General features: G+C 37.4%; 1 protein-coding gene across 2 annotated transcripts; it reads left to right on the top strand.

Moving 5' to 3' along the window:
- The first annotated feature begins 33 nt into the window (after positions 1 to 33).
- Positions 34 to 26214, top strand: CPNE3 (copine 3). 2 transcript variants are annotated; one of them, XM_065751880.1, is made up of 16 exons: positions 34 to 110; positions 7727 to 7866; positions 8318 to 8497; positions 9140 to 9214; positions 9685 to 9756; positions 10574 to 10657; positions 12201 to 12290; positions 15595 to 15693; positions 17459 to 17545; positions 18125 to 18184; positions 19558 to 19691; positions 20157 to 20211; positions 20313 to 20364; positions 21751 to 21884; positions 23814 to 24050; positions 25013 to 26214. In XM_065751880.1, the coding sequence occupies exons 2-16, from the start codon at positions 7735 to 7737 to the stop codon at positions 25121 to 25123; spliced, it is 1602 nt and encodes a 533-aa protein (XP_065607952.1). In that variant the 5' UTR covers positions 34 to 110; positions 7727 to 7734; the 3' UTR covers positions 25124 to 26214. The 2 variants fall into 2 exon arrangements, with proteins under 2 accessions (XP_065607952.1, XP_065607953.1); XM_065751881.1 differs by lacking the exon at positions 34 to 110 and adding an exon at positions 2254 to 2314.

Genomic DNA, 26214 nt, shown 5'->3' with positions numbered 1-26214 from the left:
TCTCCTCAATACCCCGGGGCGGAGCGGGCCCGTTCGGCGCGGGCGTGGCTACAGCAGCCGCGGGGTGAGGGTCCGCTCAGCGCTCCGTCAACCCCGGCCCGGCCCCGCAGGTGAGCGGAGGGTTCTGGTGCAGGGAGGCGGCGGAGGCGGCTGTCCCGCGGTCGGCCGCTGCCTGCGTGGGACGGGGCGTTGCTCTCAGGCCCTCAGGGACGCGCTGCTCCTCCGGCCCGCGGGGTGGGGGCGGGCGAGCGGCCCCGGGACGTGCCTTCGCGTTGTCTTTATTTTCCGTGTTGTCTTTTCTTGTCTCTGTTCCGATTTAGAATGAGGTAAATGCTGATAATCCCTCGCTGTCCTTTAAGAGATACCTCTTGTTTAGGGAAAAGCAAAATGGTGACTTGTGTTTCCTCCTTCCTTATGAGTTGTGCTTACTTTTCAGTGGAAGTTAGGGTGCCCTCCAACATAAATAAGGCATGGTCAAGTTAGCGTCTGTCAGCACTAATTCCTGGAAAACCTAGCAGTGTTGCTTCTCTTCTTGGATCAATTGGATTATAATTAGCAGCAGTAATTTGACACTGATGTGGGTTACTGAAACAATTACTTAGAAGGTGAAAATATGGTTCCCTTGATTGCTATTGAATTTTTTCATTTGCTGCTTAATGTCACTTCACGTGTGATGCTTTTTCTGAGGTGTTTGGGTGACTTTACTCAACAATTAAAGGATTTCTGAAACATTTTTGTTTTGGGTCTGGCCTGCTACATCTGAATTTCTGTTAAAGAAATTGTCTTGATTGTTTGGATTGAACTTTCTTCTGTGGTTGAAAGGTCGTATCGTATACATCTTCCTTATCTTGTATCTGGATCCTGTTGTGTGTTATGACTCGCTACTCTATCCAAGGAACAATAAGGGCCCGGGTGAATTAGTTCTCATTAGGCAACTCCTAGGATCGTTAGGATCCTAGATTGCCACTCATTAGGTGGCAACTCCTGAATCTTCTCACACCTGGAAGAATTATTAGCAAGCCCATGCAGTAGATGAGCAGTGCGTGGGCACTCACCTAATGGCTCCAGGGATCAGCCTGTTTGCTGTCTGTGTGAGTTCAGGGCCATCATGCATGATGCCTCCCAGGAGCAATGAATGCTGAGTGTGCATAGCTGGTTAGCGTTAGAGGGAATGGACAACTGCTGCTTAGCTGCAGGAGGGTTTGCAAGGTGTCCGTGCTGTAGTAGAGTGTAATTCTTCAGCTAACAGCTTGAAGTGTTATTGTTTGCAGGAAGATAACGGAGTGATAAGCTGGAGCAGTCTGCTGATTTTATTGATTTTTCCTGAGAAGCTGTGGCAGTTCTGGAAGGCACAGGCTTTATGGAAGCCCAGCTCTGAGTTTACAGGCTGTCTACTTAACTTAAAACACTGTCATCCTATTGGGAGTGAAAAGCAATAAATAAGAGGCCAAGAAGGCAATCTTGTAAATGCTCTTAAAAAAAATAAATCCAGCAAGTCCTTAAATATTTTTATAACTTAATTTGACAACTTTTTCTGGAAAAAAAAAAAAGGCTATTGTCTCCTATTAATCTTTACAGTGGTGTTGTCATGGGTGGGTTACTCATTTTAAGAGGAACTGTAGTTCCTCAGACACATGCATTTGAGTCTATTGCACTGGTACACAGGAAGAGCAGAGCAGTTCTTTGTTTTAATATCCTTTTGTTTCACAACGTAATGCTTCTTTTGAAGCTGTAACTGCTGAGGAGCCCACAGTCAGACTGCTGAGGTAAGCTGCCATGAATTCATTTTTCAGAATTGGTGCCTTTTAAGTGAAATGTAGTCACAACATGCTGGGCTTGAAATGGACTCTGAGAAGAGTTAATCCAAAGCATGGGATCACTGGCACCTTGTTTCCATAATGAAAGTCAGTTTTGGTGGAGATGCAAGTTTTTCCTTCTTCAGGCTAATATTTGTTACCTAAACTCCATCAGCAGCTCTGCATCTAGAAACTGAATAAAAAATGCATACTTTTCGATGTTTGGGTTGTATAAGTGATGGCTTTCCATGAAGAATAAAAATTCTGACTAAATATATGTAAGCAATAGGTTTTCCTGTGCTTGATTGCTCTTTAAAACAAAAAAAATGTCTTTTTGAAGTCAGGAGATTTGTTTCTTAATTTTCTACCTTTTATAGACTAGCTTACTTGGATCAAAACGTCACCTGAATTGCTTAAAAAAAGCTTTTGTGTGAGGGGGATGCTGTGAAGAGCCTTCACTAGTAAAGATATGCCAGAAGGATGAGCATGCATGCAGGATGAAAAGGATCAACAGAAGGGTATTTCAGAATGACCGTTTGTAAGTCATTGTGCAAACAGGACATGCAATAGTTTCTGTTCTTTGCAAAGAGTTTTATGGTTGTTGTTTTGTTTTTTTAATGGATTTCTAAATATATTCTTTGGTATAAAATAACGTAATGATAGATTTTATGTATAGGAACTACCTATTAATAGTTGCCTGACTTGTTACACCAGTCTGCTGCCAGTCCAGTGGATAAATATTTAAACTGCCTGAGTCTGATGAGGCTTGTATAAATAGATGATTCATTGCCCATAGAGAAAACAATGTCTTACTCATATGCCTCAGATTTCTTGAAGAGTAGCTTCTGTTTTTTTCTCTGCATAATCCCCATTAAAATGAGCAGTGCGGTCATTATGTTTTTATCAGCACAATCTCATGTGTTCAGTGAAGAACAGTATGGTTTCTTCCTGTATATTAAGTAGTGAGTGTGAGGAGGAGGAACTTATCCTTGGGGTTCTGTGTGACTCTCAGAATAGTTGCATCATGATTCAGATCGAAGCGTATTGGTGTGATATGCTTCTATTACTCAACTTCTCACTGCATCAGCTACTGCAACATGAGTTTTAGCAGCTGCATTATGCCTGTAATGTGAGAAGAAGGATGAGCAGAAATTCAGATTTAGGGGTATGATTTTTAAAGAAGCCTCCAGTTCTCAAATTCAGGGCTGAAATTAGGTTGAGACAGCCTTAGCCTTTGTGATGTTCTGTGAGATGGCAGCTTCTGAGAGATGGTTTGTTTCCTTCAAATCAGAGCATTACATGGAGGTTTTTTGAAATACACATCAATACATGTGTATTGTAATATGTACTTTCCTCTTCCGGATGGACTAAAGGCAACAAAACTAGTCCATCCGGAAGAGGAAAGCTTCTGCATTGGTCACAGTTTCATTGTCAGCTTCTTGCAGCAGTTGTGGTTTTTTTTATGCGAATATGTTTTTATTCTGTGTTCTTTGCACATGCAACAGTTATGAAAAGTTGCTGAAGGATTGCACTGAGTGTCCTTTTGTCTTGGAAGTGTTAGGTATTTCTGCTTATCAGATTGGGAAGCACCTGCTCTTATATACTATTCTTATATCACTATAACATACCCTTCCATGGAAGCAATATTTGGGCAAGTCTGAACTCTCCTTTGGTATTTCAGTGTTGACATGATTGCTGCAGTCTGACAGTTCCTAAGTGCTCTGTTAGATGACTCCAGTAACTGCAAGGCAAGGCTAGTCCCTGACTTAACGTTTTGTTTTCATTATGACAGCTCAAGGAGGAAGACAAGTAATATGTTCAGATGATCTAATCGTGTTTTTGAATGGCTAAGCCTGTCGTAAGGTCAGGAATAACATCTCCCTTGTGTTATGTGAATTTGCATTGCTGGAGCTCAGAATCTGCATGTTGCAAGCTTCACTGCATTGTTTAGTGGTTTAGTCTTCCCTTATCCAGAATTACCTGTTTTTTAAGAGCCTGAGTTGTGGTTCAACTTGGCACGTGGCTAAATGCCTCACAGCCTTTTGTTTGCTCCCCTTTCCAGGGGGATGAGAGAGAAGATCAAGGAGAGAGTGAAGGGGTGTGGAAAGTAGAACTCTTAATCTAAGATAAAATTATTTGCTAGGATCAAAAAGGAAGAGAGAAATAACAGTAATTGATAATATATATGTTTATAAAACAAGTGAGGCTTAAAGCAATTGCTTACCACCCTGGCCAGTATCCTGGTAGTGGCTGTCTCCCCCAGCCATCTCCACGCAGTTTTACAGTTTTTCACACAATGTGAATCCCATATGGCATGGTATATCATTTTGCCCAGCTTAGGTCGACTGTCCTTGTTCTATCCCAGTTCTTTTTGCCCCCCTTCACTGGCAGGGCAGTCTGAGAAGCTGAAAACTGAAATATCCTTGGCTCTGTACAGCACTGCTCAGCAACAACAGAAACATTGGTGTTTTATCAACCTTGTTTATTGCCTAAAACCACAGCATAGCAGACATTACGAAGGAAAGCATCTTCATCCCAGCTTAAGCCAGGACATCCTGATAGATACACTCTTACAGTCATAAAATTTATTCCAATAAAAAGGACTATGTCAGCTTATCTGTGTCATCAAGCCCCATCCCAGTGTGCTTCCAGGCCTACCCTATCTGCAGGACAAACAGCCAGTGGATCAAGAAAGGCAGAGGTTTGGGTTATATGTGGCCAATGGGAAGCATGTTTAATTTCATAATAACAGCTAATTGAATAAATATGTCTCATGTTATGTAACTTACTGTCAGTCAAGGCTGATCCTGCGGGATCCAAACTGTGTTATCTATCTGTGTAAAGTCATTCCAGTATCTCAAATCTGCCAGTAGTTCTGTCATGCATCTGGAATATTTTGCATCTGGCTTGCCTACTAGATCTTAGTGTGTTGTGGAACAGTGTTTCAAGAGGTAATGCATTCGTAGTGCAGCTGTGATTCCTTTTTTCTGCCATCTTGAAGGGGCTGCAGTTTGCCTGGCTCTGTTCTGTCTGGCTACAGGGGGAGAACGCTTACCTGACAGAGATTGTGGTTCTTGAAGGTGTTTGTTATCTGGGAGTCCTACCACCTGCTGCCAAATCTGCTTTGGAACTTTACAGCTAACTGTGGCTTTTAGATGAGGAGAAGGATTGGGTGGAGTTGAGTCATTCTTCCTCCTGTGCACTATGGGGTTACGAGGATTCATGCAGCATATGCAGAGCTTCAACAGATACCACTGTTTAAAAAGCTTGAGGCTTGCACATTTGGAGCCTGTGTGCCCTCTGCAAGTTCCACAATGACTGCAGTGTTGCAAGAGAGGCATCTGTTGTTTGTTGGCTGCTGTGGATATTGCTTTGGATTAATGACCTTCCTCGCCAGTATGTGTATTTTTAATGTTCATAATGTTATTAAAAGCAGGTTGTACACAGCTATGAAACGTATCAGCCTTATGGCATTGTGACCAATCATTAAGTTGTTTTTTCAAGTAAAATAGCAAAATTATTTTTTGAAATACATCGAAATTGTCACAGACATCTTCATTATAAAAATATTGATTCCTGATATTCTCAAAATGTTTGAGGAAAGTAACTTGTGTTGATTTCTCTCTGCATTTTGCTAGACAGAATGGAAGAGACTTAAAGGAAAATCTCAGGAGATGGGTGTTTTTACTTTGATATCTGGCTTTCAAGGTGTGTGTCTGCTCAGATGTGCTTGTTAGAAGTTGTTGTCAGAGCTGCTATAGACACAATTATGTGGTCTCAAGAATGCTTGTATTTCAGGGCAGGGAAGATATTTTTGTTTTTTATTCTTCTCTGTATTAAAGGAGGCTTTTTTGTGTAGTGCCTCTGGCTAAATTTGTTCTATTCCTGTATTAGATACATACTGGAGGATCTCAGTGCTCTTTGGAGGAGGAGTGGAACTCACAGAATTGAAGTATTCATTTGAAAAAATACTTGTGGTATTAAAACTGGGGCATACGTGCTCAGGCTAAACAGAAAAAGTTGACCAGATTTTAGGCTACCTGGAGGCTGTCATTTTACGAGTGATTATGGAAACATTACTCAAGACTTGAGAATTATGTCTCAGTTTGAATTCTGTTGCATTTTTGAAGGCTTATCTGCTTTCTGTGGCAGCATCAGTGGCTGTTGATTTGGTTTTTCTGGAGTCAGCCCTTAAGGAGTCATGCTCTGGCTGTGCACTGGGCAAAGCCACTAACTGGTAATGAGCTCTGTCTGGCTGCCAGGTAAGCAATAGGAATGGAAAAGAACAGTAGAAAAAGAAGCTGAATACTTTTAATGGTATGCTTCCTAAGCCTAGGGAACATAACTTTAGAAGCTGTTTATATGCTTGCAATCTAGTGCTTGACTTTTTTTTTTTCCTCAAGGAAAATGGCTAGAACTTGGTAAAATTTGGGGAGTGAAAGGATGGAACTGTGTTTAGGAGTTTGGGAGGTGCAGGACAGTTTCCATAAATCTGATATGCTTCTTGGAAATAATGTGTGTTCATGGATGTTTGAGTAGTGCCTTTGCAAGTTGCTTATGTTTAGTTCTGTTTTAGTGGTTTGTAGAGTTTGTCCCTGAGGTAGCAAAGTGGAGATGAAGAGGCAGTGTAAGAAACGTTCTTTCACGGAATACAAGAAGCCTCAGGAAAACTCTCAGACTACAGTGTTGCTTTTTCTTCTGTTTTCAATTCGTTATTCTTTTACATCTTCATTTCCCTTTTTGTCTCTTAAAAAAAAGTTTATTCCCATTAAAAGCAGTAGAAGTGCAATAAAGGGGGAAGAGTGACAAGTTGAGTACAGTTTCAGGTTCAAGTGCACTGTAATGTATATAGTGAAGGTGAACTTAAGAGAGAAGCAGGTGCTATTCCTTCCTTCTTCAGTACAGTCTCATGATTTTTCAGATTAAATTAATACAGTTGGATGCTGTACCTGGGCTATTGACTTCCTGTAAAGACAGAGAACCTAAAGCAAAGGAGGTTTTGTGATTTCCAAGGCGGGCTGCATGTGGAAAGATGTGGAAGTTCTAGTCTGAGTTATAGCTTACCTCCCAAGGAAAAGAGATGTTGGAAATAGTCAATTGTATTCCTGAAAAGTAAAACTAAGAGTCTCATAATATAGAAAATAACTGTTGCTCAGACCTGGTTTGGCTTATGAATGCTTGTTTTCTGCATTGGGTTTCATCGTTTCTTAATGTTTGTAAATGCTTGTATACTTTCTCAGTTCCAAGAGAGAATAACTGACACTTCAGAGGAAAGGTGAGGAAGCTTTCAGGTTGTGGTTTTGTTTGTTTGTTTTTTAGATAAGCTTCCACAAAGAATTCTTGGTTGTTTCGTGACTTCAAAATTGTTTATCCCTATTATTAAAATTATTGTTGTTCTTAAAGATTTACTGAGGCAAAATCACCTAGTCTTGTTCCCCGTGTAACTCTTTTCCCAATCTTGCTGCTTATTTCTTCAGCAACTTCTTTAAAAGGTTTGATTAGGGACTATTTAATTTTTTTTTCTAATTCATTGTGTTATTATCTGCATCATAAGATACTGGCATTCATGTGCGTTTTATAGGATGAAATTTAAAGTGTGTGTAGTTTTATTGTCAGCAATCCAGACTGCTGTGCCTTCTTTGTGGTGTTCCCTGTTTTGCATTTTGTTCCTCAGGTGTTCTAAGACATTCGGTCTTGTTTCATATTTGCAGACTTTGAAGTTTTATTCATATGTGGCAAAGCCAAAAATATAACAGAAATACTGTAATGCTGGTGCATCATAAATCTCTCAGATGGCATTTAGTCTTAAATCTCACTCCTGACAAGCTAATGATTCTAATGATTAGTCAAATAATTAATGCACTGTGACAGTCCCTGTGTTTGCTTTTTAATCCATTTTTAAAATAACAATTTATATTGTTGCCTTCTAGGTTAACAGATGGCGGCACAGTGTGTGACTAAGGTGGAGCTCACTATTGCCTGCACAAATCTTTTGGATAAAGATGTTGGTTCCAAGTCAGACCCACTGTGTGTTCTTCTCCAGAACACAAGTGGTCAGCAGTGGTATGAGGTACGGTGTGATGGTTCTTGTGAATCTGTTAGAAATATGGTCTAGCTGTTTGGCCCTCTTAACTGGACTGGAGCACAACACTAGTTATTGCTTCCAATAAGTACTTAGACCTGCCGTACACTAGCCAACACAAACAGGACTCTTCCAAGAGTTGACAGGTACTTTTAGAAATGAAGTATTCCCAAACTACGGTTGTGTGTGTGATTTGACAGTCTTTTATTTTTATGTTGTCCGTTCTGTTCACGTGCTCCTTACAGGTAGCAAATTAAAACAGGACCGCAGATATTAAAGCAGTGGATTGCACAAACTGTGGTTAGTTTCGTTTGATTAAAGATTTGTGGGAAGATATGTCTTAATGCTAACAAGAACTTCTGACAGCCTTTAATAACATGTTATATGTGTGTAGTTGGTTGGTGAAATTCTGAGTTAAGTGGTCTCTTTCTAACTGCAGGTTGATCGCACAGAGAGAATTAAGAATTCCTTGAACCCTAAATTTTCGAAGAAATTTCTAATTGATTACTATTTTGAGCTCGTTCAGAAACTTAAATTTGGAGTATATGATATTGATAACAAAACCATTGAACTGTCTGACGATGACTTCCTAGGAGAATTTGAATGTACACTGGGACAAGTAAGTATGCAGGCTTCTCTTAAAAATAAGAAAATAAAAGTCAGTGCAAATTGTTTACCACTTTCACCTTAAATTTATCACAGTGTTCACCTGTATTTGGAGAAGTCTCAAATAGATTTCCACTTTCTTTTTTTTTTTAACTCTCAGTTCAGTTTATACATTTTGTTTGCAAAAGCTCTTGAGATGCTGCCTTGAAATTTGCTTTAGAATGATGACTGTTTTCTGTTCTGAGAGTAAGTGGAATATCAGTGAGCACAAAGTAATAAGTGCTATTTTCTTACTTAGTCTAAAACTCAAATTCTTTTTTTATGCACTGAACTTTAAAAAAAAATGGTGTGAAGCAACATGAGTGTTCACAAAGGCCACATTAATGCTGGTAATTTGCTTTTCACTTAATGCAGGCAGTGATTCTGATTCTACTGTTGGTACTGTTTACAGTTGGGCAGCTTCTTTATATTAAAAGGTGTTCTTAAAACATCCTTTGAAGGTATTTCTTCTCAGGACAGTCATCCTGGGATTTCTCTCTCTGCCAGCACTGTGAAATGAAGTTCATTAATAAAAATCTCTTACAATGAAAATGTCAGTGTCTTATTTCATTTATTTGTTTTAACTGTGTTTGATACTCAAATTTTATCTTGGCAGATAGTTTCTAGCAAGACTCTAACGAAACCATTAGTGCTTAAAAACGGCAGACCTGCTGGGAAAGGAAGTATTATGGTAAGGCAGTAATCTTAAATGCTTTTTGGTGCTTCATCAAAGCATCAAAATGCTTTTTGTCCTTAAATGCTGTTTTGTCGCATTTATTTAATTTTGAGGCTTGAGCAAAGTATGTCCCATCTACAGTGCCACGAAGATTGTCATGTAATATATATATGTTTTTCTCTGCAAGTATTTCTTTGTCATCCAAAGTGTGAGTTGCTCTGTTTCTGCATTTGGAAGACTCATTGCATCGGTCCAAATAATTATGATGAGATGTTTTGCAGTATCTTTAATTTAGTGTCAACGTTTTAGTGGATCCCAATGTTAAACCAAATTATTGCTCCTCCTGCCTCTGATTTTTTTTTTTACTTGTTTGTTGCTGAGCAAGCATGACTTTTCAAAATGAAATTATTAATTATTAGGAGTATTGTGAACAGAATAAGAAAACTATGGTTTCTAGATACAAAATAATTTTTTTTCTTATCTAGATTACAGCAGAAGAAGTGAAGGATAACAGAGTTGTCTTATTTGAAGTTGAAGCAAGGAAATTGGACAATAAGGTATTTAAGTGATTGCTGTTTCTTTGATAAAGAATAAAATCTGAACCTCGCCAAAAGACAAAACATTAAAATGTTCAGTCTTATTTTTTTCTCAATTGATTATGGCAATTAAGATTTTGCTTACACTAAAAAAAGTAATTGAAGGAGGACAACTCCAGAGTAACTTCACTGCACATGTTCTAATGATTCATAACCTTTCTAAATGTAATGAGTATGTTGTAGGGATATTTTGTAAACAGCACTCCTCCCTTTAAATGGAAGTTGCTATATGTAGTTGTAAAGTTAAAGGAATTTTGCTACGTCTGTTGACTTGAATATTTATGTAACTGATTACCAGTTAGTGTTCTGAAAAATGGTAAGAAGTTCAGTTAGAGTGTATAAACCTGTTAAATGCTTTAGGGCTTGCAATGTGATTGTGTTTAGGAAAAAGATTTGAAACAAAGTTTTATTGTAATTTCAATAACAGAAAAAGTATTATTAGTTTTCTTGGCCATTTTTATGATTTTTTTTAAATTAATCAAATCTTTACTTACTATGTATCCTAATACTTATTCCTCTAAGTATTAATTTGCTTGATGCAGTCGTAAGAGAACTAAGTCGAGAGTCGTAAGAGTTGTATGTAGTCGTAAGAGAACTTTATATTAAATTGAAATTCTCTCTTCAGTAGTGTAACCAAAATAACATTTCATCATATGAAGTGTTTGTTCCCTAAATATGTACTTCATTTTTTTTTAATCTGAAGTGGTTTTTTAAGTGTCATTTAATGGTGTTTATACCACAGGCTGTTCTGGGATAATTATATATTCTTCAAATACAGGATTTTTTTGGGAAGTCAGATCCTTATCTGGAATTCCACAAGCAGACTGCAGATGGAAACTGGGTGATGGTTCACAGAACAGAGGTAGGATATTTTCTTGCCAGCAACATAGAGGTTGAGTTTCTTGGATTTACAGTCTGTATTACTGCCTTACAATCAGATGAGTGTGATCCAGTAGTTCACATGTGGTTTTGTTAGAAGCTACCTCATCTGTTTCACTGACATCTCATAGGATGCAAAGTTTGCCTTACTTTTGTCCTGTTTTATTCCATCTATTTTTTTAAATCTTTGTAACTTAGAAGACAAATCTGTCTGTATACAGCACCTTTCCAAACATAAGTGCTACTCTAGATGTAAGATTTGGATGTGCATGTGACTGTGCTTTTTTTTAATGTCAGTGTCACCTAGCTGTACTACCTTACTAATGAACGGAAGTATACTGAATGCTTGCATAGCAAGGGCATGCCAAGGACAATGTGGAGTGAGGGAAAGTTAAGCAGCAGCAGCCTTGAGACAGGAGAGGAAGAGGCTCCATGGCAGTGACTGACAGGGTAGGAATAGGTTCAGAAAGTCTCACTCTTGTGTAATATCAGACCCTAGTGAAAACCTTAAGTAGCATGCACACTGAAATGGGTGACCAAAAGTTATTGTGAGACAAATGTTGGAGTATAAGTTATTTTTTGTGAGGCTTATAAAATTAGTTTCTCTTCCAAGTCCATTCTTCTGCATAAAAAGTATGTTTTCCACCAGGATTTCAGTCATCATCAGTTTAAATAATAAACTCAGAATTTGCTGTTCTGGACTAGAATTGGAAGACTTGTTCTTTGTTAGAGATTTTGAGAATAGTTTTGTGTTTATTTACTTCTGTTCATTTATTTGTATTAATAACTGTTAGGTGGAGGTAGAAATATTTACTTTGAAAACTATCTCCAATGCTGGAAATGTAAGCATTACTAGGTATTAAGTATTTCTTGTTAAGTGGGTTCTTTTTCTCTATAGAATCATTATGGAGTATTTGTGTTTGGACAGCTTCTGGTTGACAAATTCTGAAGACCTTCTTAAACATCACTTAATTAGCTTTCAGCTTGACAGACCATGTGTAGTAAGGTGTCCCTTTGTCCTCAAGTACTGTTATTGCTTAGATTTCCATAAGTAGCATTTCAGAGTAAACACTGGCTGGAGTGGAAAGTAATCTCCAGAGCACTGCTGTCTTCAGAAATTCCAATGTAATTCCACTTTTTTCTTGGTATTTCATGTTTGCATGCATGTTGTTTGTATAAAAAGAAGTGGGAAAAAGTCAAAATGACTATAATAATGTAGTGATATACTTAAATATAAAGAAATGTAAAATTTTGCAGTGTAGTTGAATTATATGTTAGATCACAGTGCCTAGAAAGCAGAGTTGAAAAAATCCCATCTCTACTGGGCTATGATCCTGCATTTCAAGAAGACTTTTATTTATTTATTTTTATTTTTATCCTATATCTAAGGATTTGAATTTCAGGTAGTTACTGGCAGCAGCATTAGTCAACAGTCTTGCTCACAAAAATTATTACGTGGAGTTATGACCAGTTATAGATGACTACTTTTCACTCTTGAGAACTATAATAATCTAGCTTTCTTCCAGGTTATTAAAAACAATTTGAATCCTGTTTGGAAGCCTTTTAAAATCTCTCTCAATTCTCTGTGCTACAGTGACATGGATAAGCCAATCAAGGTAATGTGTAAGAAATTTATATATAAATAATTAATGGGAAATGTGTCATTCTAGTTACTGTTTCTTTTTGTTTCAAACCAAATGGGAAGTCTTAGAACTTTATTATTTATTTGAAAGCCATGTAGATATGGGCACACTTCAAAGAAAAATAAAATCTCACATCTTGCAATTTCAGTCTTAAAGTTGGTCTTTGAAGGTCTGAACCTAAATGTCTTTGGAAGGACCAAGTCAGTTTGTTACTTATATTTTACATTTATGTTTCATCAGACAGTATTGGTGGTGTTAAGATACTGTATTGTGGAAGTTGCATGGTGAAGGTTAAAATATGCTTTATTCAATGCCATTGATCATGTAACACTGCAACTGGTGCTACAGGTAACACTAAAGGAACTTTTATTGTGCTCCCTGATGTAATTAATTGCCCTTTTTCTCAATATACATGCTGAGATAACAGATGTGGCCCAGGTGTATCTTGTAGGTTCCAGATAAAGCAGCTTTTCTCCTCAGGAGAAAATGAACATTCTGTCAGAAGGTTAACCAGATCTGCAAAGTCAGTTTTATCAGGGCTGATCTTGGACATTTCAAATCTTACCTTGAATGAACTATTTGGAACTTCTGACTGCTTTTCTTCAAGAATTTCCTTAGTTTAAGGATGGAACTGAAGATAAGTAGCCAACCAAAACTTCATTTATAATCTAATCTGAACATCATAGGAACCTGTTATTTTAGCATTTGGGGAAAACAAAACAAAACTACTGTACTTTCTGTTCTTTGGGGAAAAGCAACTGAGAACATGAATTGTGTGTGACCGATATTAGTACTGTGGCTTGAGGCAGTTGTGGAAAATGCTTAACAGCCGCAGAGAAGTAGATGTTTTCAAGCATCTGTATATGTTTAAATACATAGATTTAGAGCAGCCTAATGAACAGTTTCTCAAGTGCAGAACCTGACAACGTGGTTCCTTTGCTGCTGCTTTGATTTTTCTTTTCTTGCTTCTTTGTTTTCCCTTTTTTTCCTTGAAATCGCTGTTTCCTTGAGTAGTAATTGCTATTGTATAATGTAAATGTTTGGGTTTTTTTCAATAAACTTTGTGATAAAATTAAGAATATTGATTAAATTAATTCTTTGGAAGCAAACCTAAGCTTCTGAGGTAAGATTCCAAGAGGAAAATGATTTTATTTAGAGTTGTTACTGACTTGCAAACTGACAGTAGGCTGAATTCCAGCTTCTGCTATGTAGTAATTTAGAAAACCAGAAGCTATTGCTTAAAACACGAAATTGCAAAGAAAATTGTATCATATTATTGGAGGATTATTGAAGGATTAAATAATGCTTTAACACTTTTATATGTGCACAGTTACATACGTAATGGGCTATTTGTCATAGTAAGTAAAAGCACCAGTTTTTCCGTAATGAGTGGATTTTCATCTATATAATGGCTTAGTTTGTGTATTCCCAGCAGTGCACAAACCAAGTTGATTCTTTGCTGTCTCGATTTATTGCTGTGTTCTTTGTGAGTGTGTGTAGTCAGTGATGCTTTTCTGTGTTGAGAATGTGAGCTGTTAATCTGGAACAAGCATGCCTTGTTCTGTTGGGGAAAATTCTTATACAGTTTTTTCACATGGTTTCCTACTGTTACTGTGTGTCCAAGAAAGTATACATGGAATAAACTAGATGTTTCTGTCTTGCTTGGACTAAGTTTTGGCAATTGAATTCAATGGATCAAATATATCAAGCAAGACAAACTAATTCCTTTAAATGAAGTAACTGTTAACTGTGAACAAATACTGTAACTTTTGGCTCGAAGTGTCTTCACTTTTAGATTTCAGGTACCGAAGCTCTTGTCTGATTATCTGTGTGTTTGGCTTATTCATAGTGTTCAAAATAGTGCACCTAGCATTTGCCATGAGCATCAGTGTGTTGATACTGTGGTTGCTTATATAACAACTTAAATCTCATTCAGTGCATGTGCATGTGTTTTGTATTTATTAGTGCCTTCAGAATATTGTGGAGGTAGCACAAAGTGCAATATCAAGGCATGCTCTCCACAGTGTAGAATCTCCACATCATATTTTGTTCTTCATTATTGCTTGTTTCCTGAAAGGTAACTTCTCTCAGGAACTCAGATGTATGTTCAGATTGTTTGTTTTTCATTGTTATTCTTAAGTGAAGTGGCCAGTACGATTGAACTGTTTCTCAAATGTAGCAAGACTTTTTCAGTGTTGAAAAACAGATGTAAAAACAGCTGTGCAGTTACATTTCTAGAATATGAATATATGTATATTTTTCTCTTGAGATTTATCTTTTGGTTCAAAATAATGGGGAATTCCTATTCCTTCTTCGACTCTTGATTTTAATGTTTTAATTTGTTTAAAAATATTTTTATAGGATGTGATTAATTGTAGTAAGTTAACTGGCATGCAGAACTGTAGTAAAATATCAGAAGTGGATGGAACTAGCATGTGCAGTTACATAGATTATTACTTAATTGGGGAATGTCTTCATTTTTGAAAGTTACAACTCCAAACATTATGGTGAAAGTAACTGCGATAGAATTATGTCACTTAAACTGACGTGTTCTCAAACAGAAAACAATGTCTATTTTCTCCTTGTTTTGTCTTGGAGGTGTTGAAAGATGAATTATTTGAATACTAAATCCTCGCCATTAAATGCTGAATACAGGCAAGGAGAGATTTTTAGTTGGCATTCAGATCCCTGAAGTTGGGATCATTGAGACTCTGCTAGTATTAGAGAGAAAGTAAAGTCCTTTCTAGATTTAGATTTGAACCTTCATATACTTGCAAATTCTGAGTTACCTTGCAGGTTAATGTGCTGTTTAAATATTAATAATCCTGATTGCTTAAAAAAAAAAAAAAAAAAAACAGCTGAATTTTTAGCTAGATACTCAACGATAAATTTGCTTAATTCTGAGAAGTTAAGCCTCCTAATCCATAATGGTGGTAGGTAAATGTATATAGATTCTGTTCATACTCTTGTCAATATCCCCTTGTTCTCAAAATGTTGATGTTTTCTTCCCATGTGAGACCTGATTCAATTTAGCATTCTCAACACAACTTCACTGGGGGATCTGATCTGCCACTGGGTACTTCAACTTTTATCCAGTTGTAATCCATAATCATTAAATGCTTCTACAAACCTAAGACTGCAACACAAGAAAAAGTCATTGGTGTAAGAGTTCCAGGGATGCTTTGAGTGTTCAGGTTTACATAAAAATACCATTGCAGCTCCTATTGCTTTTGTAGGCTTACTTCTGTTATTTACACTGAGTAATGCTTCGTTTTAGGTTGAGTGCTATGACTATGATAGTGATGGGTCTCATGATATCATAGGAAGTTTTCAAACCACCATGTCAAAACTGAAGGAAGCATCTCGATCCTCACCTGTAAGTCAAAACTATTTGTGTATTTTTGAGCTGTTCTACTAATTTCAGAACAAAATTTACATCACTTGATTTTGTAGTACCCAAGTTGTGTTATGCTTCAGCTAAACAGTACTGCTGTACTTGAGGCTGTCTTGGCACTTAGATTGTGAATTCCCTTTCCTATGCCTAATGTCTTGGGTAGAGATGTGGGTTTCTTTTTCTTTTGATATTAAATATCTAACTGTCAGCACAAATGAATTTCATTAATTTTAACTTCCCCCGAGTCCCCAAGAAAAAAAAAACCAAACACCCCCACCCCTGCAAAAAAGGAAGGAAAATTTACTTTAAGTATGACGTTCAACAACTGTAACGCATACTTCAGTTGGTCATTAGCTGTCTGTTCTTTAAAGTGAAATTACTTCTAGTGTTCTAATGAGTACTAACAACTTGCAAACCTTGTAATAAACAGTTTTCATTTCAAAAAATGAAAGAAGTTATGGTAACCATACCGTAAAAGTGCTTGCTTTATTGACATATATGTTGCCAAAATATTTTGCCATTTTTTTCTGTAATTCTGAAAACCTACAGAATTGCTCCTGCATTGACAATAATAAGTTGAGTGCCTGCCTGTATTTTTCTAACATCTTGAGTGTTGTATTTGTACTAAATTCATCAGAGCTGATAGTGATGAGGGGTCACCCTCAATTCTAATTTTTTTTATTGTTGTTTTGAGCCTTGCTAGGCTTTTCTTGTTGATGCCTGTTCCTGAATTCATTTTGAATTACTATGGAGTTCCATTTAAGGCCTCTTGATGTTCTATGTTACTTGCAAAGAAGTTTGGTTTCCGTATATTTTCCTGTATATATTTCCCACTATTTTTACTTGCTCAGTAGTATGAAGTAAAGATATAGGATAGTGCAAATACTGTGGTGTAATATACTTCTACTCTCAAAAAGAACTAATTTCTAATCCGGCATCATCTAAGTCATTTGATAAGATTTGTAAAATATTTCCAGTGTATGTTGGAATACTCCAAGATTGTTCTTCAGTTCTCTCAGGACATTGGCTACCATTATGGAAGGTTTTTTTTTTATAGGAGCAATAAAGAAGTGGCACGTATTCTTCTCAGGTGCTGACCTGGTTAATGTACTCTGTGCCTTTTTACACTTGAAATTAATTGCAAGCTGATTTTTTTTAGTGTTTAATTTTAACCAAAGAAGTGGAGCCTGTTTTTCTGGCAGCAAGTTGGAAGGTATGGCTGAAATAGCTCCTCTGACTACTTATGCACCAAACACTGAATTATGCTATAGTGACTGCACCATGACAGTATCTGCTTAATGTAGCTAGTTACAGAGCCCACCTTGTGGTTTAGGTTGGTTTAGTTAATGGTGCATGAAGAAATTGGTTTTGGAAAACTTAAATGTAAACCTTTTGTTTCATTATGTAACTACCACTGCTGTGGGAGCAGTAATGGTTTGCTTGAGTCTCTGTGCCTTGGACAAAAAGAGAGCTGTTAGTAGAATCCTCAGGAAATGGTACAGAGTTTCTTCATATAGTTGAAATGTGGTTGTCTAAAGAAACCTTCTTTTAAGCTTTTGGTAAGAAAGAATTATCAGTTTCTTGATAATGGGATTTTTTTCTTGCTGATTCTGGGCCATCTGTGTTAACTTTTGCTAGTAAAACAAATTGCATTTTTAATACAAGTCAAACGTACGGATGCTAGAGGGAAGGAAGTGTTTCATAAATAATATTTATAGTACGTCTGTTTTCTTTTGGATTTGTGCAGGTTGAATTTGAGTGCATCAATGAAAAGAAAAGACAAAAGAAGAAAAACTACAAAAACTCTGGAATTGTGAGCGTTAAGCATTGTGAGGTCAGTAATATATTCTGATATTGCTTTGTTTTTAATCGTTCAGAAATAACAACTCTCACCAAGTATACCTTCATCCTCAAACTGTAAGGAACTTCAAAATGTGTGAAATTGGCAGAGTAAATGTTTAAGAGCTTTGATGTATATAAGGAATGGAGAGATTTACAGGTGAACCATGTCTGTCCTTGAGTGTCCTCTGCCTCCTTCCCCTTCAATACTCTCTTGAAGTTGCTGTCTGTATGGAAAAGGTTGCTTACCAATTTGTAAGGCCATTCCCGAAACACTGGGATTTTGTAATTATAATCTGCTAAGTCTTAATATGTTTCATAAATGATGGTGCTTTTGGAGTTGCTGTCCTGTCTGTCTGTAAGAACCACTGTAATGTCTGATTTCTATGTGAAGTGTAGCTGATAGCATTCACTATAAATATCCTCACTGCAATGGGAGACATACTGATAGAGTACAAGTAGTGATTTGCATGTGTAAAGATAAGAAATCTGAAACCTCAGTAGTGATTTCGACAATATTTACTGTTCTCTCTTTCAAAAAAGAAAGAAGTTACCTTATGTCTTTTGTTTTCAGATTGTAGTAGAATGTACTTTCCTGGATTACATCATGGGTGGGTGTCAGCTGAATTTCACAGTAAGTTAAATTATTTATATAAAATAACTTCAAAAATTTTGGAGCAAACCAAATTGCATTATTGGTCACCTGTGCTTTTCATTTGAATATTGTGTGTTTGGGTGTTTTTTTTTTTTTCCATACCGTGGAGAAGTGTGTTGAGTTAATCTTTTCTGGTTGCTAAGCCACGCTTTTACTCCCCTACTTAAAAGTACATGGGGATGGAAAAGCTTACGGGTCAGGCTAAAGATAAGATCAGTCACTGATTATCACCATAGGCAAAACAGACACGGGGAAGGTTTATTCAATTGATTGCCAGCTAAAAATAGACTAGGGTAGCAACAAATATAAATAAAGCTAAAAAATACTTTCTTTCCATGTAGTCTTTCCAGAATCAGCTTTGTTTCTGCTTTCCTGCCTCCAATCTACCAAGTGGTGCACAGGGGCGATTGGGAAAAGAGCAGTAGACAGTCTAGTCTCTTTCTCATACTTCCCCTGCTGTGGAAACCAGCTGGAAGCATTCTCTGGCATCTTACAGAGCTTCTCTGCATTGGCAGCACCTTGCCACATAAACCAAATGCAAATGAGGAAGCCGTTTTGCCAGTGCCTTATCTAGTTTGTTTAGGAAATATTTTTTTACTCACAATACTAAGGTAAACCTGTGAGTATCTTCAGAAAGGACTTGCTGAGTTGAGAGGAAGAAAACCAAGGACAAATTTATAGTTCTCTGATGTTCAGACTCTATTCAGATGTTTTTTTTGTTGTTTTTTTTCTTTTTTTCATCATGGCTTCCATTCCTTCCCAACCCCATTGTGACTGATGATTTCCCTTTTGCCCTAGATGACAGTTTTCAAGACCCTTTGCTGAAGGAAAATAAAAACGCAGAAACCAGCATATGGGATCTGTTGAGAAGTTGTAGTTCACAAAACTAATGCCACATAAATACCAGTAAAAAGTCTCCACCATAGTAATGTGTGTCATCATCAGTGGAGAGAAGGTGACCTCTTGAGGTCAGAGAAGGCCTAGAAATAGTTCTTCCATTAGGTCTGTCTAGTTTTACCTCTTTCCAGAAAGAGGTATTTAACAAGAAACAAGTGCTTATTTTCACAGCTGTTGAAGAGCTTGCTGTGAATGGAAACTGAAAGTAAACACAACCAGAACCTGACAGATGAAATAATTTCAGTTCTTCCAAGAGATATAGAGCTTCTACTATTTTTGTGGTGGCATTGTTAGAAGTGTGTTGAACTTCCAGAAACTTGCATTTAAGTATTGGACCTGTTAGGTTTTTGTAATAAGTTTGTAATTCTATTGTAGTTTTTAGTTTGGCTTTGTCAGTGATGAGCTGTGTAATTTCACCTCTAACAGCAGCTTGTTTTAAATACTCCATTTGACAGGTGGGGATAGATTTCACAGGCTCCAATGGGGATCCGCGCTCTCCAGACTCCCTTCATTACCTCAGCCCTGATGGAGTTAATGAATACCTAACAGCCATTTGGTCTGTAGGGATGGTCATTCAGGATTATGATACGTAAGTTTTAATTATTTAATTTAAGTCATTTTTGAAGTATGAATAGATTTTTGTTGCCAGCAGATGTGCCTGTAAAAGTTCTGTGCAAAATGCGAGCTAAAAAAGGCTCTGTAGGCACTGCACAGTCACATAATCACAAGTGGAAACTTGTATTCTCAGCAGGACAAGTAAATCTTTTACATCTGTAGTGTAGATTTATTAATTATAATTATTAATAAATGTAGATAATGTAGTAATTTATTATTATTAATTTTAATGTTTGAATGTTTGCCAATTTGGTGTTTAAAAACTGATTTTGGTCATAGAACTAATTACAGGGGGAACTGCACCCAATTTTACCTCTTACTAATTAATAAACTGCATTTTTAATGACCAAAGGCAGGACTGACAGTCTAAACTTACTGAACTAGGACAGCTTTTAGAGGAAAACAGTTATTTCACATTCTTTAAAATTGTCTTTTTTAGAGATAAAATGTTTCCAGTTTTTGGATTTGGTGCGCAGATTCCTCCTTCCTATCAGGTAACGGAGCATGTAAATCCACTCCTTAAGTCAACTAAAAGCATCTTTTTTTAGAGAGGGGATTGTATATATGGTCCTGACTGATTTTTGTATATTAACAGGTGTCACATGAGTTCCCTATAAATTTTAACCCATCAAACCCATTCTGTAATGGTAAGTCATGGAAAGTAACATCAGACATTGAGGATAAGATGTCTAATGTGAAATGATGGAAAAAAGGCATTTGTTGAGAGAACTGTGAAGCATGTTGCTCAAATTAATTCAATGAGATTAGTCATCTCATTAGCAGGAAAGAATTTCATAGACTACAGTTTAATTAACAGTAGTATTTGGTCATCTGAAATGAATTGTAGAAACCTTTTTTAACAGCTAGGGCCACAGGGTTGGTAAACTGCTCATAAGTTCATAAGTTCATAAGGTTGGAAAGGACCTATAAGATCATCTAGTCCAACCATCCTCCTATCACTATCTCTACCCAACTACTAAATTAAATCCTTTAGCACCTCATCTAAACGCTTCTTGAACAGCGCTAGGGATGGTGCCTCAACCACCTCCCTAGGCAGGCCATTCCAGTGCCTGACCACTCTTTCAGAAAAGAAATGCTTCCTCAGGTCTAATCTAAATCTTCCCCGGCGCAACTTGTGGCCATTCCCTCTCGTCCTGTCGTTATTTATCAGGGAGAAGAGGCCCACCCCCTCCTCACCACAACCCCCCTTCAGGAAGTGGTAGAGTGCAATAAGGTCTCCTCTGAGCCTCCTCTTCTCCAGACTAAACAATCCCAGCTCCCTCAGCCGCTCCTCATAAGACTTGTGCTCCAGACCCCTCACCAGTTTTGTTGCCCTTCTCTGAACACGCTCCAGGGCCTCAATGTCCTTCTTGTAGTGAGGGGCCCAAAACTGAACACAGTACTCGAGGTGCGGCCGTACCAGAGCTGAGTACAGGGGGATGATCACCTCCCTGCTCCTGCTGGCTACACTATTTCTAATACAGGCCAGGATGCTGTTGGCCTTCTTGGCCACCTGGGCACACTGCTGGCTCATGTTGAGCCGAGCATCAACCAACACCCCCAGGTCCTTTTCCTCTCTACATTCTTCAAGCCATTCTGCCCCAAGCCTATAGCATTGCATGGGGTTATTGTGGCCAAAGTGCAGGACCCGGCACTTGGTCTTATTGAACCTCAACTTGGTCTTATTGAACCTCAATAATGCTCATGTGGAGTTTTCTAATTTGAGTACAATGCTGTGAGTATTCAGCATGGGTTTTTGATCACATTTCTAACTACCACAAGCTACCAGCCAAAGAGAACTGCTGAAATTTAGTTGCACATCTTTGGACACACAGTGTTTGGCCTTCCTATTCTTGACATAAAGCCAAGCTGAACGCCTCCATTACTTGTAAATAATTTAGTTTTTATCATCATGATTGGCTGTAAATCTTTGCACCACTACTTTAAATAACTGACAGTGTTTTTAGAAAGATTGAATGCTTAAAAATATTCTGATGTGCAAGGAGTACATTGAAACTATTTCTGTTCTCTAGGAATCCAAGGCATCGTTGATGCATATCGAGCTTGTCTTCCTCAAGTGAGGTTATATGGGCCAACCAATTTTTCTCCAATTATAAATCACGTGGCAAGATTTGCTGCAGCAGCTGTACAGCAGCAGACAGCATCTGTAAGTTCATTATCACAGTGTATTTATTTTTTAATTTCCATTCTTATTTAGAAATAGTTTTTCTTTTAAGCTTGTGAGTGTACCTGTTTTAACAGCTGTCCATTTACCTTGTGAATTGTTTTTTGATATCTTTGAAACTAGATAATACCTATCTTATTCTAGCAGATCATTCACAATTCTCATTAACAGAGTAAACTTTTCAGAGTTTGTACTTGAAAACATACAATATCATAATGGCATTTTCTATTCAAAGCTCATTGAAAGTCATATCACCGAGAAAGATAGGGATAGTAAGTGAATACTAACATAGATAAAGAAGTGTCCTTATTACAAAACTGTAGGTTCTGTATGCCTTGCTCTTTCCACCCTGTTACTTATTAAAATAAGGACTGCTGTGAAAGTAGTACCTCCTATTTTATTGTGTTGGCCCACAATGTTAGAGGCAGTTGTTGATGGCGTGGCAATAGAGGTCATAATTTCCCACCAATATTCCATCACGTTTTGTTGCCATGTTACAGATGGCAGCAGAGGTCAGTCTGACAAAATAGTATTTGACATGGAAATGTGAATGAAGTAAATGTGTGTCAGTGAATTCCTTCATGCACTGATGTTTGTCAATGCTTGCTAAAGATTTATGGAGACCAAGCAGTGGGTTTTAATACAGTGAGGTGGTGGTTGGTGCATTTCAGCAGTGATGTGAAAAACAAGCCATTTTCTGGATGGCTGCGTGCACCTGCCACACAACAAAGCGAATTGTTTAATCAGTTCATTCATATGAATCTTCAAATCAGAATGAGAGAACTGGACTGGTGGGTCTCAAGAGTGCTCACAGGAACAGAAAGAACAGTGTATGCGAGTTTATGAGGAAGTGTTGAACCAATACAAGGCAGTTTACTGAATCACATCATTACTAGCAACAAAATGTGATGTCACCGCTATGAGTCAAAGTGACAGTCCATGGAATGGTGACATAAGAATTCCCCATTAAAGAAAAAGGTCAAGACACATTCCTCAGTTGGTAAAGTGATGTGCATTGCCTTTTGGAATAGGAAAGGGGCGATTCTTCTGGACTTCCATGAACCCAAACAAACCATCAACTCTGACTGCTACATTGTGATACTGACTAAGTTGAACTTCCAGGGTCAGACCAGAAAAGAAAACATTTATTTTGCAACATGGTAACACTAGATTTTAAGACCATGTTGTGCATTGTCTATCTTGGCTGGATTGTTCTGCCACACCCACTGCGTAGTCTGGATTGTGTGTCTTCTAACCTCCATCTGTTTGGAGCTATGGAAGATGAACTGCATTTGCAATGTTTTCCTAGGAATGATGCCATCATAACAGCTATTAAATAGGAGGCATTTTTTTCAGAGTAACCTGCATATGTGCAAGTTGCTGACCATATTAAGAGTTAATAATTCTGAAGAGACCTTTTCTGTTTCTCTTGGTTACATTCTCTTGTTCATCCATTCTTAAATGAGTCGAGCAAAATTTATCATTTTATAAAGATATCAATAGACTAGAAGGAGGAAAAAAATGCAGATTTCAAATGCAATGTGTTCTGTCAGGAACTTCAGTAAACTGTCTCATATCTCAGGACACATACTTGGAAAATAAGCTGTTTGGTTTATTTGTGGATTTTGGAGAGCAGAGGAAGCATGACTTTGGATGACATGGATTGTTCTTTGAGGAAGGAGTGTTGAAATATGACTTCTTTTAGAAGATTTTATTGTCCAAATATATTGCTTTGGACCATATAGAAGAAGCCTGAGCGAAACGAATATTTTTAAACTTCAGTGAATGCAATGAACTTGTTTAAAATCACAACAGTATATAGCTTGTGTGTGTTCTCTAAGCCCCAGTACCCCATGTGTTACCTCTTTCTGTCTGTTCTGTGTATTCTCTTTCTGTTTATTGATTTGACAGCAATACTTTATTCTTCTGATCATAACGGATGGTGTAATAACAGACCTCGATCAAACTCGAACTGCCATAGTTAATGCTTCCAAATTGCCCATGTCCATTATCATTGTTGGTGTTGGAGGAGCAGACTTTGATGCTATGGAGTTTCTTGATGGTGACAACGGAGTTCTTAGGTCTTCATCAGGAGAACCAGCTGTCAGAGACATTGTCCAGTTTGTGCCATTTAGGAAGTTCCAAAATGTAAGTAATTTTAATGATGTGGTAAGTAAAAACTGTGGAGGTATGCTAGGTTTGCTAGGATATCCTATTTACAGTTCTGAGCTTTTGCAGTTACCCTAAAAAGGACTGAAGTCTGAGATGCATATTTATCAAATGCTCAAAAATAAGGGCAGAAGACTTTTAGCATCTGTGGAGTTTCCATTAGGTGAGCTGATTCAAGTTTTGGAGAGTGCATCCCTGGTTTGAGTACTGCATTTCTCTGCAAGGTTTGTTACAGGTGAAATGACCATTGTACATCACCCTCAGATTAGATTAAACAAGGGGATGTGTTTTTCATTTTTTGAGGAAGACACAACTGTGATTCTGTTTTTGTAGACAGACTTTTATTGTGGTCTTGCCCATTTTTAAATGTAGATGAGTGACATGTTTTAATGTGATGCTAGAATTGAAGTGTAATTTGGTATGGTGGTCACCAGCAGAAATTGTGTGTAGGAAAACAGTAGTGGTAGTTTTCATTTAAAAAAAAGGCACATACCTCTCACTGCCCCCAAAACATTAATAAATTGAATATTGATTTTATTTATTTATTTATTTATTGCTGTACAACCCAGTAAAAGATGCACAGACTTATGTAGTCTTGACAGGTAGAAGTCTTATCTCTGGGAGAAATGAATTAACAATAAAAAATTGAAGACTTATTCAGGATGGGGAAAAATAAACTGAGAGCAATATCAATATTATGTATGTTTATTTAACAAATGTGTTCTGTTCCTAGAAAAAGTAGTAATTTTTTTTTTCAGTAGATATTTTATCCTGCAGTAAAAACAATGCAAAAAGGAAACTTCCATTTATCCTACAAGGGTACAGTGTAAATGTCAAGATGCTAACTCCTTATAAGTAGTTGAGATACTATTGCTCATTTTAGGATTTTTTTTAACAGTTGGTAGAGATGGAAACTTGATGCTCTTTATTTTTTTCCTAAGTCTCCAAAAGAAGCTTTGGCACAGTGTGTCCTGGCAGAAGTCCCTCAGCAAGTGGTGAACTACTTCAGCACCTACAAATTGCAACCTCCTAAAAATCCTTCTGCAAAGTGAGTGGGCTGAGCAGGGAAGCTGAGACTTCATGCCTTCTTTACTTGGTTTACCTACAGACTTTGTTTCTTGAGATGATTCTATATATGTACATATGCACACCTCTCTGGTAATGCGTGTTGGCTTTTTCCTGCAAAACAGTTTGCCAAGTGTATTTTCTGAGGGCCAAAATAGTAATTGGTTTAGTATTCAATGTAGATTTGTGGGATAGATATTACATGGATGTATTTTATTTTGAAAAGCAATAGAAGGGGGGGAAAAGAAGAGGTTGAATATGTAGAGAGAAGGAGGAGAGTGATGGAGAGCAGAATAGCTGCCTGTTTGATAAATATGGCCAGTGAGAGTGATCAGTTACTTGAGTGGTGATCAATACCAAGTACTGCAGTTTCTCAGTGATCATAAAACCAGTCTGATGTGAAGAAGAGGGTATATCTCCAAGCAGGAAAGTTTGTACGTGCTGCAACAAGTACTTCAGGCTTCTGTGTCTATTAAGGCACCATAAGGTTTTGATACAACGGTTACAGTCACATGAGTGCCAGAACAAAGTGTATAAACCCTCCTTGCATACATACATCATATTTGATACTTTGGTGCCTTTGACCAGTGCCTTAGATCTAAGACTGTGTGAATATGGGCAAAATCTCTAAAAATATCAGTATAATGTTACTAGTCTTTGAGGCTACTACTGTAGATGCTGTAAGACACAGCAGTTTGAGAACTTCCCTAAAAAGCAGGAACTGCAGGCGTTTTTCTTTCTCTAAGTGAGACAGTCGTGTGACTGCTGGTCTTTAAAGTGCAAAGGCATATTATGAAGTAGAAGTTAACATTTTAACTGAAAAAATGCTGTTTAATAACTGCACGTTATCACACAAATTTGGTTCTTGAAAGTGGTACCTACTTTATATTGATTTTTATCCTATTTTGAATCAGTCAGTTCAGGAGCTCTTGAGTTAGTGAAAAATGCCTGCAGAAATCTTTCCTCTTCCATCACTAATGAGAAGTTGTAAGAAAGTATCTTTTGGATTTTAGGTGATCTAGTTGTAGCATGTTACAACAAAAATGGGCTAAAACTCAATTTAACCTTCTTGGACTCC

Source organism: Cyrtonyx montezumae, unplaced genomic scaffold, assembly GCF_038088225.1.
Source record: "Cyrtonyx montezumae isolate F1298 unplaced genomic scaffold, pur_monq_1.0 scaffold_8, whole genome shotgun sequence".
NCBI lineage: Eukaryota > Metazoa > Chordata > Aves > Galliformes > Odontophoridae > Cyrtonyx > Cyrtonyx montezumae.
The sequence above is the reverse complement of the archived record's forward strand: the minus strand, read 5'-3'. Positions and strand labels throughout refer to the sequence as shown.

Bases quoted from the DNA above. Each gene is read 5' to 3' on its own strand.
- CPNE3 (XM_065751880.1), top strand. From the start codon at position 7,735: ATGGCGGCACAGTGTGTGACTAAGGTGGAGCTCACTATTGCCTGCACA. The intron at 9,757-10,573 runs GTATTTAAGTGA...CTTCAAATACAG, and splicing joins CAAGGAAATTGGACAATAAG to GATTTTTTTGGGAAGTCAGA. The intron at 19,692-20,156 runs GTAAGTTTTAAT...TGTCTTTTTTAG, and splicing joins GTCATTCAGGATTATGATAC to AGATAAAATGTTTCCAGTTT.